The following is a 17,355-nucleotide window of genomic DNA, read 5'->3' on the forward strand; positions in this document are numbered from 1 at the left end:
AACCCTTACCCTAAACCGGCCCCAACCCTACCCTTGACCCTGACCCTCTAACCCTGGCCTTAACCCTAACCGTTACACCCAGACCCTAACCCAACCCTAACCCCTGAACCCCTAACCCTAACCCCTAAGGCCTGTGGCCCAGTGGGGATTGACGACTGCCTGACATGGGCCTAGCCTCTGTCCCAGACTTCCCTCAGTGCTGCTTCGAAGAGGGAGTCTTCCTGGCCCTCTTGGTGTTGCCTGTGGACGGGGAGTGGTGCAGACTGGTCGATGGCACTGGAGGGTTACCATGTACTGATGCCATGGTGCCGGGTACAGGTTTGGAGCAGCGTGCTGGAGTCAGGGGCACCGCTGACTCCAGCAGGATGGCCCAGAGCCTAATAGATTCATAGATACTAAGGTCAGAAGGGACCATTATGATCATCTAGTCTGACCTCCTGCATAACGCAGGCCACAGAATCTCACCCACCCACTCCTGCGAAAAACCTCACCTACGTCTGAGCTATTGAAGTCCTCAAATCGTGGTTTAAAGACTTCAAGGAGCAGAGAATCCTCCAGCAAGTGACCCGTGCCCCATGCTACAGAGGAAGGCAAAAAACCTCCAGGGCCTCTTCCAATATGCCCTGGAGGAAAATTCCTTCCCGACCCCAAATATGGCGATCAGCTAAACCCTGAGCGTATGGGCAAGATTCACCAGCCAGATACTACAGAAAATTCTTTCCTGAGTAACTCAGATCCCACCCCATCTAACATCCCATCACAGGGCATTAGGCCTATTTACCATGAATAGTTAAAGATCAATTAATTACCAAAATCATGTTATCCCATCATACCATCTCCTCCATAAATTTATCGAGTTTAATCTTAAAGCTAGATAGATCTTTTGCCCCCACTGCTTCCCTTGGAAGGCTATTCCAAAACTTCACTCCTCTGATGGTTAGAAACCTTCATCTAATTTCAAGTCTAAACTGCCTAGTGGCCAGTTTATATCCATTTGTTCTTGTGTCCACATTGGTACTGAGCTTAAATAATTCCTCTCCCTCTCCGGTATTTATCCCTCTGATATATTTATAGAGAGCAATCATATCTCCCCTCAACCTTCTTTTAGTTAGGCTAAACAAGCCAAGCTCCTTGAGTCTCCTTTCATAAGACAAGTTTTCCATTCCTTGGATCATCCTAGTAGCCCTTCTCTGTACCTGTTCCAGTTTGAATTCATCCTTCTTAAACATGGGAGACCAGAACTGCACACAGTATTCCAGGTGAGGTCTCACCAGTGCCTTGTATAACGGTACTAAAACCTCCTTATCCCTACTGGAAATACCTCTCCTGATGCATCCCAAGACTGCATTGGCTTTTTTCACGGCCATATCAGTCATCCTATGATCATCCAATATTCCAAGGTCCTTCTCCGCCTCCGTTACTTCTAATTGATGCGTCCCCAGCTTATAACTAAAATTCTTGTTATTAATCCCTAAATGCATAACCTTAAACATTTCTCACTATTAAATTTCATCCTATTACTATTACTCCAGTTTACAAGGTTAGATCCTCCTGTATGATATCCCGGTCCTTCTCTAAATTGGCAATACCTCCCAGCTTTGTATCATCCGCAAACTTTATTAGCACACTCCCACTTTTTGTGCCGAGGTCAGTAATAAAAAGATTAAATAAGATTGGTTCCAAAACTGATCCTTGAGGAACACCACTGGTAACCTCCTTCCAGCCTGACAGTTCACCTTTCAGTAGGACCCGTTGTAGTCTCCCCTTTAACCAATTCCTTATCCACCTTTCAATGTTCATATTGATCCCCATCTTTTCCAATTTAACTAATAATTCCCCATGTGGCACAGTATCAAATGCTTTGCTGAAATCTAGGTAAATTAGACCACTGCGTTTCCTTTGTCTAAGAAATCTGTTACTTTCTCAAAGAAGGAGATCATAGAATCATAGAATAATAGAGTTGGAAGGGACCTCTGGAGGCCATCTAGTCCAACCCCCTGCTCAAAGCAGGACCATGTTGTATTTTGTCCCATTTACCATTGACCTCAATGTCCTTAACTACTTTCTCCTTCAAAATTTTTTCCAACACCTTGCATACTACAGATGTCAAACTAACAGGCCTGTAGTTACCCAGATCACTTTTTTTCCTTTTCGTAAAAATAGGAACTATGTTAGCAATTCTCCAATCATACGGTACAACTCCTGAGTTTACAGATTCATTAAAAATTCTTGCTAATGGGCTTGCAATTGTGGGTGCCAATTCCTTTAATATTCTTGGATGAAGATCATCTGGGCCCCCCGATTTAGTCCCATTAAGCTGAGTTTCACTTCTACCTCAGATATGGTAACATCTACCTCCATATCCTCATTCCCATTTGTCATGCTACCATTATCCCCAAGATCGTCTTTAGCCTTATTAAAGACTGAGGCAAAGTATTTGTTTAGATATTGGGCCATGCCTAGATTATCCTTAACCTCCACTCCATCCTCAGTGTTTAGCGGTCCACTTCTTTCTTTGTTTTCTTATTTATATGGCTATAGAACCTTTTACTATTGGTTTTAATTCCCTTTGCAAGGTCCAACTCTACTTGACTTTTAGCCTGTCTCACTTTATCTCTACATGTTCTGACCTCAATAAGGTAGCTTTCCTTGCTGATCCCTCCCATCTTCCACTCCCTGTATGCTTTCTGCTTTTTCTTAATCACCTCTCTGAGATGCTTGCTCATGCAGCTTGGTCTACAACTCCTGCCTATGACTTTGTTTCCCTTTCTTGGGATGCAGGCTCCTGATAGCTTCTGCAGCTTTGATTTAAAGTAATTCCAGGCCTCCTCTACCTTTAGATCCGTAAGTTCTTCAGTCCAATCCACTTCCCTAATTTCCTTAATTTTTGAAAGTCAGCCCTTTTGAAATCAAAAACCCTAGCTGCAGATTTATTTTTGTTAATCCTTCCGTTCAGTTTGAACTGAATTAGCTCATGATCACTTGAACCAAAATTATCCCCTACAACCAATTCTTCTATGAGGTCCTCACTACTCACCAAAACCAAATCTATAATGGCATCCCCTCTAGTTGGTTCAGCAACTACTTGATGAAGGAATCCATCAGCTATCGCATCTAGGAAAATCTGAGCCCTATTATTATTACTAGCACTCATCCTCCAATCTATATCTGGGAAGTTAAAGTCTCCCATGATCACGCAGTTTCCATTAGTATTTACTTCATTAAAAACATTAAAAAGGGCTCTATCCATATCCAAATTAGATCCTGGCGGTCTATAGCACACCCCAAGCACTATCCCAGGGGAGGCTCTAATAGTTTTCTTCCCCAATGTAATTTTTGCCCAGACGGACTCTGTCTTATCCATTCCATCGCTTCTTATTTCTTTACATTCTACCTCATCATTGATATACAATGCTACTCCACCACCTTCACCTTTATTTCGGTCTTTCCTAAACAGCACATACCCTTCAATATCTGTAGTCCAGTCATGACTACTATTCCACCATGTTTCTGTTATCCCTATAATATCTGGTTTCACTTCCAGCACCAGTAGCTCTAGTTCCTCCATTTTGTTACCTAGGCTCCTCGCATTAGCGTACAAACATCTTAATTTTTGCTGTTTGGCCTTACTCACATTCTGTACCCTATTAGGCATGGTCATTCTACAGCCAGTATAACCTATTAGACTGGTATCCACACTGCCCTTCCTCCTTATATACATTCTCCTACCCATGGCTGTATCCTTTCTTACTTTGTTTTCTTCCCTCTCAATGCTAAAATCTGGCATGGAGATTACCTGGACATCTTCCAGCCATCCCCCCCCAAATTCCTAGTTTAAAGCTCTCTTAATCAGTTGTGCCAGCCTCCATCCTAGAAGTCTATTTCCTTCCCTACTCAGATGAAGTCCATCCTGAGAGAACTGTCCTCTGTCCATGAATGTCTCCCAGTGGCCATACATCCCAAAGCCCTCCTTATAGCACCACTGCCTAAGCCATCTGTTGATAGTCATAATCTTGTCACACCTTTGTTGCCCTTCTCTAGGAACAGGCAGAATCCCACTAACGATTACCTGAGCCTCCATTTCTTTAAGCGTCTTCCCCAGCCTAGCATAGTCTCCCTTAATACTTTCCAGTGAGAATCTAACCATATCATTTGTTCCCACATGAAGGATAATTAGGGGATTCTTTCCTGCTCCCTTTAGGATCCTTTTCAACCTCAGATCTACATCCCATATCTTAGCACCTGGAAGACAGCACACCCTTCTATTCTGTGGATCAGCTCTGGTTACAGGCCTGTCTATTCTTCTCAGTAAAGAGTCCCCGATCACATAGACCTGCCTTTTCCTGGTGACAGTGCTATTCTCCATTCTATCCCCTGTTCCCTCTGGCTGCAAGGTCTTTCCATTCCTATTCTCCCTTGTAATCCTCTAAGCTTATGCTCAAATAAATTGGTTAGTCTCTAAGGTGCCACAAGTACTCCTTTTCTTTTTGCGGATACAGACTAACACGGCTGTTACTCTGTAACCCAGGAACCTATCCTTGCAACAAAGCCCGTTGCCAACTGTGTCCACATATCTATTCAGGGGACACAATCATAGGGCCTAATCACATCAGCCACACTATCAGAGGCTCGTTCACCTGCACATCTACGAATGTAATATATGACATCATGTGCCAGCAATGCCCCTCTGCCATGTACATTGGGCAAACTGGATAGTCTCTACGTAAAAGAATAAATGGACACAAATCAGATGTCAAGAATTATAACATTCAAAAACCAGTCGGAGAACACTTCAATCTCTTTGGTCACTCGATTACAGACCTAAAAGTGGCAATTCTTCAACAAAAAAACTTCAAAAACAGACTCCAGTGAGAGACTGCTGAATTGGAATTAATTTGCAAACTGGATACAATTAACTTAGGCTTGAATAAAGACTGGGAGTGGATGTGTCATTACACAAAGTAAAACTATTTCTCCATGTTTATTGCCCTCTCCCCCCCCGCTGTTCCTCAGACGTTCTTGTCAACTGCTGGAAATGGCCCACCTTGATTATCACTACAAAAGGTTCCCCGCCCCCCCCCCACTCTCCTGCTGGTAATAGCTCACCTTACCTGTCACTCTCGTTACAGTGTGTATGGTAACACCCATTGTTTCATGTTCTCTGTGTATATAAATCTCCCCACCGCATTTTCCACTGAATGCATCCGATGAAGTGAGCTGTAGCTCACGAAAGCTCATGCTCAAATAAATTTGTTAGTCTCTAAGGTGCCACAAGTTCTCCTTTTCTTTTTGCAGATACAGACTAACACAGCTGCTACTCTGAAACCTGTTTTTTGAATGTTATAATTCCTGATGTCAGATTTGTGTCCATTTATTCTTTTGTGTAGAGACTGTCCCATTTGGCCAATGTACATGGCAGAGGAGCATTGCTGGCACATGATGGCATATATCACATTAGTAGATGTGCAGGTGAATGAGCCCCTGATGGCATGGCTGATGTGGTCACATCCTATGATGGTGTCCCTTGAATAGATATGCAGACATAGTTGGCACTGGGGTTTGTTGCAGGGTTTCATTCCTGGGTTAGTGTTTTTGTTGTGTGGTATGTAGTTGCTGATGGGTATTTGCTTCAGGTTGGGGGGCTGCCTGTAAGCGAGGACTGGCTTGTCTCCCAGGGTCTGTGAAAGTGAGGGATCAACCTTCAGGATAGGTTGTAGATCCTTGATGATGCGCAGGAGAGGTTTTAGTTGGGGGCTATAGGTGATGGCTAGTGGCATTCTGTTACTTTCTTTGTTGGGCCTGTCTTGTAGTAGACGACTTCTGGGTACCCTTCTAGCTCTATCAATCTGTTTCTCCACTTCACCAGGTGGGTATTGTAGTTTTAAGAATGCTTGATAGAGATCCTGTAGGTGTTTGTCTCTGTCTGAGGGATTGGAGCAAATGCAGTTGTATCTTACAGCTTGGCTGTAGACAATGGATCGTGCGATGTGGCCTGGATGAAAGCTGGAGGCATGTAGGTAAGTATAGTGGTCAGTAGGCTTCCGGTATAGGGTGGTGTTTATGTGACCATCGCTTATTAGCACTGTCCTGTCTAGGAAGTGGATCTCTTGTGTGGACTGGTCCAGGCTGAGGTTGATGGTGGGGTGGAAATTGTTGAAATCTGGGTAGAATTCCACCTCATGAAGTGAAGAAACAGGTTGTCAGAGGCCTGAATAAAGACTGGGAGTGGATGGGACACTACAAAAATGAAATAAATTTGTTAGTCTCTAAGGTGCCACAAGTATGCCTCGTTGTTTTTACAAAAACTAATTTCCCCATGCTAAATACTCAGCTTCTTGTCAACTGTTTGAAATGGGCCATCTTGTTTCCATAGGCCTCATTGACACTACAACACTGATTTCCACTTCTTCTTGTCAACTGTTGAGAACTGCATACTTCCAACTTAAATTGAATTGGCTCATTAGCACTGACCCCCAACTTGGTAAGACAACGCCCATCTTCTCATGGACTGTGTGTATATATATATTCTGCCTATTGTATTTTCCACTCCATGCATCTGATGAAGTGGGTTTTAGCCCATAAAAGCTTATGCCCAAATAAATTTGCTAGTCTCAAAAGTGCCACAAGGACTCCTCATTGTTTTGTTTTTTTTTCCAAAGGAAATAAGGTTTCCTGTGCTCCAAGGTAGTCTGTTAGACAAAGTCACACACACATAGCTTTCTGCTCTCTTTTGCTCTCTAACTCTAATTTGCCTCAAGTGAACCTCCTAGGTGTCTAGAAACACCTAGAATTCCTGAAAATTCCTGCCACACACTCCTTGAGTTTCCTGGCTGGCTCACCAGCCTGTTGCCTGATTTTTAGGAGCTTAACATTATTGTTTATATAATATGGTTATAGGCTCACCAATTACTCTGATCAGAAGATAATAATGTTCTTGTCCCAGAATCAGGGTACACAGGTTTGAGAAGAACACTCACACAGAGAAGAAAATATAACCTTAAAGACTTTTATTGAGATGAAATGGAATAATAATAAAATAGATAATAATCAATTAGAATTACAAAGGAAATAATATTCTTCTAGTGGCACATCTGGTATTATATATTATAAAGCTTTTTAGATAACCTGGTGGTAAGAGACAAAGGACCAGCCTCACCTCTCGCATGCCAAAAGAGTCTGATTTCCAGGTTCCCCAGTTCTCGAGTGGGAGGTGAAGAGCTTAGGAGAAGCTAGAGCACTAAAAGCTATAGAAAGACATCATAATCTAACAGAGTTTGACCCAACTAATTTAAGAATTAAGAACTATAGAGAACTATAAGACTAAGACTATAAAAGCTATAAGGCTAACTTAACATGGTAGGTTGCCCCTCTTATAGAGCCTGAGCACCAGGTGCCCTCCTTCCATGTCCAAACTTAATTTCCTCACCCACAAAAATCAAAGTACATTTACCCTATAGGGTGGCATGTTCATGTGAATTAATGACATATTCATACCTATTAATGACACTTAGCTCATTCTCATCTCTTATTTCTGGTCTAACGAGTTATTTCCATGTTCTTTGTGGTGTACCTGTTAAGTTTATAGAGGACATGAACTTAGGTAGCCCTCTATCTTAATGTTTCCTCACTTATCTATGCTAAAGATCACAAACATATATATATATATACACACACAAACACACTTTATGCATTAGCTTATTATCATTTATATAGGCTAAAGGTCCCAAATATATGTATGCAAACTTGCTTAGCTCAACATACAGGATGTTGCCTCTAGGTTTCTTGCATTACAGCCAAGAATATGCTAGCTAGCCCTATGGGTTACAAAATGATCACACTGTTTGAGATCCATTCAAATTCCCCTTCCAGATCTTTGACACTTTCATCTCAGACCCTAAATTACTATGTTTTAGGATGAAAGAAAAACTGATTCCCAAGCAGAAGGCTGAGAACACTGAATCATATGACACATTGAGAAGCGGAGGTATAGAATGTAGAGAAGATAAATTCTACATGGCACAGAGGAAATACTGCTGGGGTAATTCAGAAGGTGGGAATCCCTCTGGCTCACTACTTCTTCAGGTGCCACAGAGGTTGAAAAAACACTTTTTCCCCTATCCCCAATCCTGGTCCTTTCTCTTTGTTATATTTAAATATATTTAAAATGAGAAAAATGGTACAATAACAACTGCTATTGAGCACAACCCAGTGTAACTTGATGACTAACAATCGCTTTGCAGTGGGAGGAAAAGTATAAATGTAATTCTCCAAATTTGTTTAGGCTAGGAAAAGCGATGGAGGTTATGTCAGGGCTAAATTACCATGGCCACTATAAATGGGCTATTTTCTTTACTGAAAAAATAGTTAATTTTACAACAGGATAGCTGACTCAAGGTAGCTAACTCTATGGAAAATACTAGTGGAGTCAAGGCCCAGGTAGATTTAACCTCCATGTACCTAGTTGAGGTCACTCTTGGTCCCTCTACCTGGGGCTGAAGGACATTCCTGTTGGAGGGACACACACTTCTATGACATAGGACAAAGCATTTGATGAAAAGGACTGGGATTCACCCCAAGGAAGGGTGAGCTGCAAAAGGGAAAAGCAGACAACTCAGCTGGGGGAGCTGAGAGACCACGGTGACACAAATGCTGCCTTAAAGCTCACTACGTGGGAATTAGCAAAAGGAAAACAAATATTTTCTCAGCCCTAGACAAGATTTTTATGGTTTATCTCCCTTGCAACTTTTCTGATGATAAATAAGGGCTGACCTCTGCTGGAAGAATTTCCCACACTCGGAGCATTCATAGGGTCTCTCCCCTGTGTGGATCCTCTGATGTGTAATAATTTGTGAGCTCTGAGTGAAGGTTTTCCCACACTCACAGCATTCACAGGTAAGGTTAAGATTCTGTCACAGGTATTTTTAGTAAAAGTCAGGAACAGGTCATGGGCAATAAACAAAAATTTATGGAAGCCACAACCTGTCCCTTTTACTAAAAAAACCCAGGGGGTGGGGGGAGAACAGTGCAGCTGCTCCAGCCCGCTGTTCCAGAAGGCTGGCTGGCTGATCAGCTGTTTAGCGGTGGCCCTGTGGCTGACAGCTGCTCCAGCCCTACCCCGGAGGTCCTGGAAAGTCATGGAATCCATGACCAAATCTTATCCTTATTCATAGGGTTTCTCCCCTGTGTGGATCCTCTGATGCCTAATAAGGTTTGAGCTCCGATTGAAGGTTTTTCCACATTCACAGCATTTATAGGGTTTCTCCTCTGTGTGAATGCTCTGATGCCTGATAAGGTGTGAGCTCCGAGTGAAGGTTTTCCCACATTCACAGCATGCATAGGGTCTCTCTCCTGTGTGGCTCCTCTGATGTCTAATAAGGGTTGAGCGCCTACTGAACTTTTTCCCACAATAAACACATGTGTTATTTCTCTCTCCTATGTGGCCCCTCTGATGTGTAACAAGGTTTGAGCTAACAGCAAAGGTTTTCCCGCACTCACAACATTTATAGGGTTTCTCCCCTGTGTGGATCCTCTGATGTATAATAAGGTATGAGCTCCAAGCAAAGGTTTTCCCGCACTCAAGACATTTATAGGGTTTCTCCCCTGTGTGGATCCTCTGATGTGTAATAAGGTATGAGCTTGAAGAAAAGTCTTTCCCACACTCGCAGCATTCATAGGGTTTCTCTGATGTGTGGATCCTCTGATGTGTAATAAGGAGTGAGCTTGTAGTGAAGGTTTTCCCACATTCACAGCATTTATAGGGCCTCTCTCCTGTGTGGATCCTTTGATGTCTAATAAGATTTGAGCTATCAATGAAGGTTTTCTTGCACTCACAGCATTCATAGGGTTTCTTCCCAGTGTGGATCCTCTGATGCGTAATAAGGGTTGAGCGTCTACTGAACTTTTTCCCACAATCAACGCATGTGTAATTTCTCTCTCCTGTATGAATCCTCTTATGTATAATAAGGTGTGAGCTATCATTGAAGGTTTTTCCGCACTCACAGCATTCATAGGGTTTCTCCCCTGTGTGGATCCTCTGATGTGTAATAAGGCTTGATCTCCAAGCAAAGCTTTTCCCACACTCACAGCAGGTATAGGGTCTCTCTCCTGTGTGGATCCTCTGATGTCTAATAAGGTTTGCACTATCAGTGAAGGTTTTCCTGCACTCACAGCATTCATAGGGTTTCTCCCCTGTGTGGGTCTTCTGATGTGTAATAAGCTGTGAGCGCCTACTGAACTTTTCCCCACAATCAACACATGTGTTATTTCTCTCTCCCTCGGGGATTCCCTGCTGGGCCATGCTTTCCTTGAGGCCTTTGAGAGTTCCCTTATAATTAACAGATTTACCAACCTTCTGCGCTGGTTGGTTTCCCTGCCACTTCTCTGGCCTGTGCTGACTCTCACAGGTTTTTCCCTGCTCACAACTCCTGGACACATTCCCTTTGCATCTTCGCAATAACACCCCATGTGATTCCACTTGCTTGTGAACTTCCTGATGAGGATTCTGCTCCATGGTCTCACTCACCATCCCATCATCTGCTGGGACAGAGAAAGAAAAACCTTGGAAACAGGAACAGTAAAGGAGAGAACAAACCAAAAGAACAGGTGGAGATGGGAAAAAATAAGGGACTGAATTTCCCCAAACTCTTCCCCAAAGGGGAGAGAGGAGGGGATTAATTCTGCATCTAGTTCCCATCCAAACACACAGGGAGATGGGAGTTTGGAGAGGGAGTTACTGCCAGGAGTTAGTCAGGATGGGTTGGAGGCTCTGAGCAATATCGGCCCTGAGGATATGACACCTGCTGGGGACAATCCTGAACTCAAAGAGTTCACAAGGTCTTTGTTGGGAATCCCAGCTGTTTCCCTCAGCCAGAGTTGGTTTAATGATCCTTCACCTATGAAGCTTCCTCTCAGGAACTCTCTTTCCTCTGAGCCCTGGAGATCTGGGGCCCATGGCTCTTATCACAGAATCATAGAATATCAGGGTTGGAAGGGACCTCAGGAGGTCATCTAGTCCAACCCCCTGCTTAAAGCAGGACCAATCCCCAACTCAAAACAGGACCAATCCCCAATCTTCCCCTTGTTCCAGCTGGGAGGTGACATGAGGTTTGGAAACAGGAAACACTGCTCAGGAGAAAGAAGACAAATGAGATCAGGTGAAGTCATGAGACACTCATCACACACACAAAAAGTTATGTTATTTTAACCACAGCCCATTTTAAAAGCAGTAAACTCCTGGGGCCAGCTCCCCAGGTGTTCAAAGGTGCAGGACACTCTTCTTATGAAGGATTTAACTGTGTCATGTCTACAAGGAACATTGTCCCCACCCCTTACCACTGCCCCCAGCCCTCCTGGCCCACATGAGCTCTTTGCCCCAAATCTTCCTCTCCCCAGCTCTCTAACACCCTCCCTTTCACTATCAAGAACCCCCCCCCATTATCATCATTTTATTATTTCAATTACTGTAGCATCTAGTAGTGATAGTCAGGGACTAGGATCCCATTCAGCTGGACATTTTACAAACACAGAACAAAAAACTGTCTCTGCCCCAAAGATCTGACAATCTAAGAATAAGACAAGAATCAGATACAGATAGAAATTGGTGTGACACAGATGGCAATTTCCTGTAATATCCTGGACCACCCTTACTGAATTAAGTCAAACTTTATTGAATTAAATTTCAGTATCGTAGGTGTTCACTGTATTAAAAATACGAGTGTGTATGTATTACTGTGGGATGGTCCGTAACATCTCCAGGGAGAAGAACTGGATAATATAAACCCTAGGAAGTGTTATCAGCTTCAAAGGACTCTTTGAAACAATGTGCTAGACAAAATTAAGTGGGATTCCTAAGAAAAACTTGGGGGGGGGGGCGAGAGGCAAATTCTCATCTCCACAGGAAACCTATGGAAGCTGCACCTGGAGGAGAAACCATTGCCTGATGATCACCTGTTACATGAAGATAAGTTCAGAGGCCCAAACTGGATAAAAGGATGACTCACAGATGCATGGGCATTCTTGTTTTGAGTTAACAACTGTTAGCTTGTGACCAATGAAAAAAGCTCCCGGTGGGGTGTGACACCGACAGAATAGCTAACTTGGGTATGACCCATTACAATGTAACAAAAGGCACTGAAATGTAATCAAGGCTATCTACTTGTAATCAAGACAATCTTGGAGTCATTGTGGATAGTTCTCTGAAAACATCCACTCAATGTGCAGCGGCAGTCAAAAAAGCTAACAGAATGTTGGGAATCATTAAGGGATAGATAATAAGACAGAAAATATCATATTGCCTCTATGTAAATCCATGGTATGCCGACATCTTGAATACTGTGTGCAGATGTGGCAACCACATCTCAAAAAACATATACTGGAACTGGATAAGGTATAGAAAAGGACAACAAAAATGATTAGGGGTATGGAACAGCTTCCGTATGAGGAGAGATTAAAAAGACTGGGACTTTTAAGCTTGAAAAAGAGACGACTAAGGGGGGATATGATAAAGGTCTATAACATCATAGAATCATAGAATATCAGGGTTGGAAGGGACCTCTGGAGGTTATCTAGTCCAACCCCCTGCTCAAAGCAGGACCAATCCCCAACTAAATCATCCCAGCCAAGGCTTTGTCAAGCCTGACCTTAAAAATATTATAACTGGTGTGGAGAAAATGGAGTAAGTAACACTTCCATATTCTTCTCATAACACAAGAATTAGGGGTCACCAAATGAAATGAATAGGCAGCAGATTTAAAACAAAAGGAAGTATTTCTTTACACAATGCACAGTCAACCTGTGGAACTCTTTTCCAGAGAATGTTGTGAAGGCCAAGACTATAACTGGATTAAAAAAAGAAAAGATGGTTACTCACCTTTGTAACTGTTGTTCTTCAAGATGTGTTGCTCATATCCATTCCAATTAGGTGTGCGCCCGCCATGTGCATGGCCGTCGGAGAATTTTTACCCTAGCAACACCCAGTGGGTTGGCTGTGGAGCCCCCTGAGTGGCACCGTCATGGTCATAGATATATACCCCAGCCGACCCTGCACCCCCAGTTCCTTCTTGCCGGCTACTCCAACAGAGGGGAAGGATGGCAGGTTTGGAATGGATATAAGCAACATATCTCGAAGAACAACAGTTACAAAGGTGAGTTACCGTCTTTTCTTCTTCGAGTGCTTGCTCATATCGATTCCAATTAGGTGACTCCCAAGCCTTACCTAGGCAGTGGGGTCGGAGTGAAGTACTGTAGATTGTAGGACTGCTCTACCAAACGCCACATCGTCTCTGGCTTGCCGGATGATGGCACAGTGAGAGGCAAAAGTATGTACTGAAGACCAAGCAGAAGCTCTGCAGATCTCCTGGATTGGAACCTGGGCCAGGAAAGCCGCCAAGGAGGCCTGAGCCCTTGTAGAGTGAGTGGTGAGGGGCAGGGTCAGAACACTGGCCAGATCATAGCAAGCACAGATACAGGAAGTGATCCACGAGATCCGCTGGGAGGAGACTGCGAGGCCCTTCATCCGGTCTGCCACTGCGACGAAGAGCTGGGTCATTTTCCTGAACGGCTTCATATGCTCGATGTAGAAGGCAAGGGCCCTACGAACATCGAGGGAGTGTAGCCGTTGTTCCTGATGAGTAGCATGCGGTTTTGGATAAAAAAAAAGAAGGAAAATGTCCTAGTTGATATGAAAGGTCGATACCACCTTGAGAAGAAAGGCCGGGTGAGGTCGTAGCTGCACCTTGTCCTTATGGAAGATCGTGTATGGTGGTTCCAAGGTAAGAGCTTTGAGCTTGGATACACGCCTCGCCGATGTGATAGCGACGAGGAAAGCCATTTTAGGAAGAGGTATAGGAAGAAACAGGTGGCCAACGGCTCAAACAGGGCCCCCATAAGCCCGGAGAGGACCAGGTTAAGGTCCCATGTGGGGACTGGCTGCCGTACCTGTGGGTAGAGACGGTCCAGGCCCTTAAGGAACCTACGGACCACGGGGTTGGCAAAGACAGATCAGCCATTCGCTCCCGGGTGAAAAGCCGAAATGGCTGCCATGTGGACTCTGATGGATGACATCACCAGGCCCTGCTGTTTCAGGCTCAGGAGATAGTCCAAAATGAGAGGCATGGATGCTTGGAGGGGGGGTGGGGGTGCCACGGTGAGAGCACCAGCATGAGAATCGCTTCCATTTAGCCATATATGTGGCCCAAGTGGAAGGTTTCCTGCTACCCAACAAAACCTGCTGCACCAAATGAGAACAGAGGAGTTCTGAGTGGCTCAGCCATGCAGCATCCATGCCGTGAGGTGGAGGGATCGTAGGTCGGGGTGACAGAGGCAGCCGTGATCCTGAGTGATCAAGTCCAGAAAAAGAGGCAGCGGAACCGGGGCGTCCACCAAGATCTCCAACAGTGTGGTGTACCAATGTTGCCTGGGCCACGCTGGGGCGACCAGAATCAGCCGGGTTCTGTCCCTGCGCACCTTGAGCAGGACCTTGTGTACAAGGGGAAATGGCGGGAAGACGAAAAACAATCGGCTTGTCCATGAGAGTAGGACGGCATCTGTGAGAGAGCCCGGGGAGCGGCCTTGGAGGGAGCAAAACGCTAGGCACTTCTGATTGCTGCGTGAGGCAAACAGGTTGACCTGGGGAAACCCCCACTTTAGGAAGATGGAGTGGATGACATTGGGATGGAGTGACCACTCATGGGATTGGAAGGACCTGCTGAGGTGGTCCACCAATGTGTTCTGGACCCCTGAGAGAAAAGATGCTACCAGGTGAGTGGAGTGTGCTATGCAGAACTCCCACAGTCGAATGGCCTCCTGACAGAGGGGGGAGGAATGGGCCCCCCCTTGCTTGTTGATGTAGAACATGGCTGTGGTGTTGTCTGTGAGGACCGCCACACAACTTCCATGCAACCGCTCCCGAAAGGCTTGACACGCAAGATGCACTGCCATCAGCTCCCGTATGTTGATATGGAGAGAGAACACTTGGATGGGGCCCACAGACCCTGCGTCTGGATGTCCCCGAGATGTGCGCCCCATCCCAGAGCTGATGTGTCCGTGACGAGGGACAAGGAGGGCTGAGGGATGTGGAAGGGGACTCCTTTGCATACTGCACTGGGGTCTAGCCACCAGTGGAGAGAGGCCAGGACCTTTTCCGGGACTGTGATCACCAGGTTCAGGCTGTCGCGACCTGGGCAATAGACTGATGCCAGCCAGGCTTGAAGCGGGCAGGGCCGTAGTCTGGCATGCCTGGTCACGTATGTGCAGGAAGCCATGTGCCCTAGAAGACTAAAGCATGTTCTTGCCGTCGAGGTTGGGAAGCTTTGAAGGCTCCGGATGAGGCCCGACAAAGCTTAGAAATGAGCGTCCGGCAGGAGGACTCGGGCCTGCCTGGAATCTAAGACCGCCCCAATGAATTCTATTCTCTGGGTTGGCTCTAGAGTTGACTTCGCCACATTGAGGAGGAGGCCTAATTGACAAAACGTGTCCTTGACCAGTTGAAGGTGGGATTGCACCTGTTCTTTGGTGCGACCACGGATGAGCCAGTCGTTGAGATATGGGTATACCTGTATCCATCTCCGACGAAGGAAGGTTGTCATGACTGCCATACATTTGGGGCAGGTCTTCACTACCCGCCGAAAAGGTTAACAGAATCTTGGGAATCATAAGGAAAGGAATGAAGAGTACTTGTGGCACCTTAGAGACTAACAAATGTATTTGAGCATAAGTTTCGTGGGCTAAAACCCACTTCATCGGATGCATGCAGTGGAAAATACAGAAGGAAGATATATATATATACACAGAGAACATGAAAAAATGTTTTTCTCCCTGCTGATAATAGCTCACCTTAACTGATCACTCTCGTTATAGTGGGTATGGCAACACCCATTTTTTCATGTTCTCTATGTATATATATTATCTTCCTACTGTATTTTCCACTGCATGCATCCGATGAAGTGGGTTTTAGCCCACGAAAGCTTATGCTCAAATACATTTGTTAGTCTCTAAGGTGCCACAAGTACTCCTCGTTCTTTTTGCTGATACAGACTAACACGGCTACCACTCTGAAACCTGTCACCATATAAGGAAAGGAATAGATAATAAGACACAAAATATCATATTGCCTCTTTATAAATCCATGGTTAGGGTTAGGGTGCACCTCTGATCACCTTGGCTAATAGCTACTGATAGACCTATTCTCCATGAATTTATTGAATTGTTTTTTTAACCCAGTTCTTATTATGGCCTTCACAACATCCCCTGCCAATGCGTTCCACAGGTTGACTGTGCAATGTGTGAAGAATTTTGTTCCTTTTGTTTGTTTTAAACTTGCTGCCTATAAATTTCATTAGTGACCCCTGGTTCTTGTGTTATGTGAAGGGGTAAATAACGCTTCCTTACGCACTTCCTTACGCACTTTTTCCACACCATTCATAATTTTATGGGTTACTCTATTATATCCGGGTAGTGATCAATGGCTCCGTGTCTAGTTGGCAGCCGGTGTCAAGTGGAGTGCCCCAGGGGTCGGTCCTGGGGCCGGTTTTGTTCAATATCTTCATAAATGATCTGGAGGATGGTGTGGATTGCACCCTCAGCAAATTTGCGGATGATACTAAACTAGGAGGAGTGGTAGATACGCTGGAAGGCAGGGATAGGATACAGAGGGACCTAGACAAATTGGAGGATTGGGCCAAAAGAAATCTGATGAGGTTCAGTAAGGATAAGTGCAGGGTCCTGCACTTAGGACGGAAGAACCCAATGCACAGCTACAGACTAGGGACCGAATGGCTAGGCAGCAGTTCTGCGGAAAAGGACCTACGGGTGACAGTGGACGAGAAGCTGGATATGAGTCAGCAGTGTGCCCTTGTTGCCAAGAAGGCCAATGGCATTTTGGGATGTATAAGTAGGGGCATAGCGAGCAGATCGAGAGACGTGATCGTTCCCCTCTATTCGACATTGATGAGGCCTCATCTGGAGTACTGTGTCCAGTTTTGGGCCCCACACTACAAGAAGGATGTGGATAAATTGGAGAGAGTCCAGCGAAGGGCAACAAAAATGTTTAGGGGTCTGGAACACATGACTTATGAGGAGAGGCTGAGGGAACTGGGATTGTTTAGTCTGCAGAAGAGAAGAATGAGGGGGGATTTGATAGCTACTTTCAACTACCTGAGAGGTGGTTCCAGAGAGGATGGTTCTAGACTATTCTCAGTGGTAGAAGAGGACAGGACAAGGAGCAATGGTCTCAAGTTGCAGTGGGGGAGGTTTAGGTTGGATATTAGGAAAAACTTTTTCACCAAGAGGGTGGTGAAACACTGGAATGGGTTACCTAGGGAGGTGGTAGAATCTCCTTCCTTAGAAGTTTTTAAGGTC

At 44.9% G+C, this 17,355-nt stretch overlaps 1 protein-coding gene across 5 annotated transcripts in view; it reads right to left on the bottom strand.

Moving 5' to 3' along the window:
• Positions 1-8,772: 8,772 nt before the first annotated feature.
• Positions 8,773-17,355, bottom strand: part of LOC141981979 (uncharacterized) — a 33,095-nt gene continuing 24,512 nt past the window's right edge. For 3 of the 5 annotated variants that reach the window (XM_074943594.1, XM_074943595.1, XM_074943596.1), the window contains one exon: positions 8,773-10,533. In XM_074943594.1, the coding sequence (XP_074799695.1) occupies positions 9,161-10,533 (1,373 nt within the window). In that variant the 3' untranslated portion in view covers positions 8,773-9,160. Of the gene's footprint in view, positions 10,537-17,355 lie in introns of all 5 variants that reach the window. The other 2 variants (XM_074943592.1, XM_074943593.1) reach the window with 1 other exon arrangement.

This window comes from Natator depressus, chromosome 2, assembly GCF_965152275.1.
Source record: "Natator depressus isolate rNatDep1 chromosome 2, rNatDep2.hap1, whole genome shotgun sequence".
In the NCBI taxonomy this organism is placed as follows: Eukaryota; Metazoa; Chordata; order Testudines; family Cheloniidae; genus Natator; species Natator depressus.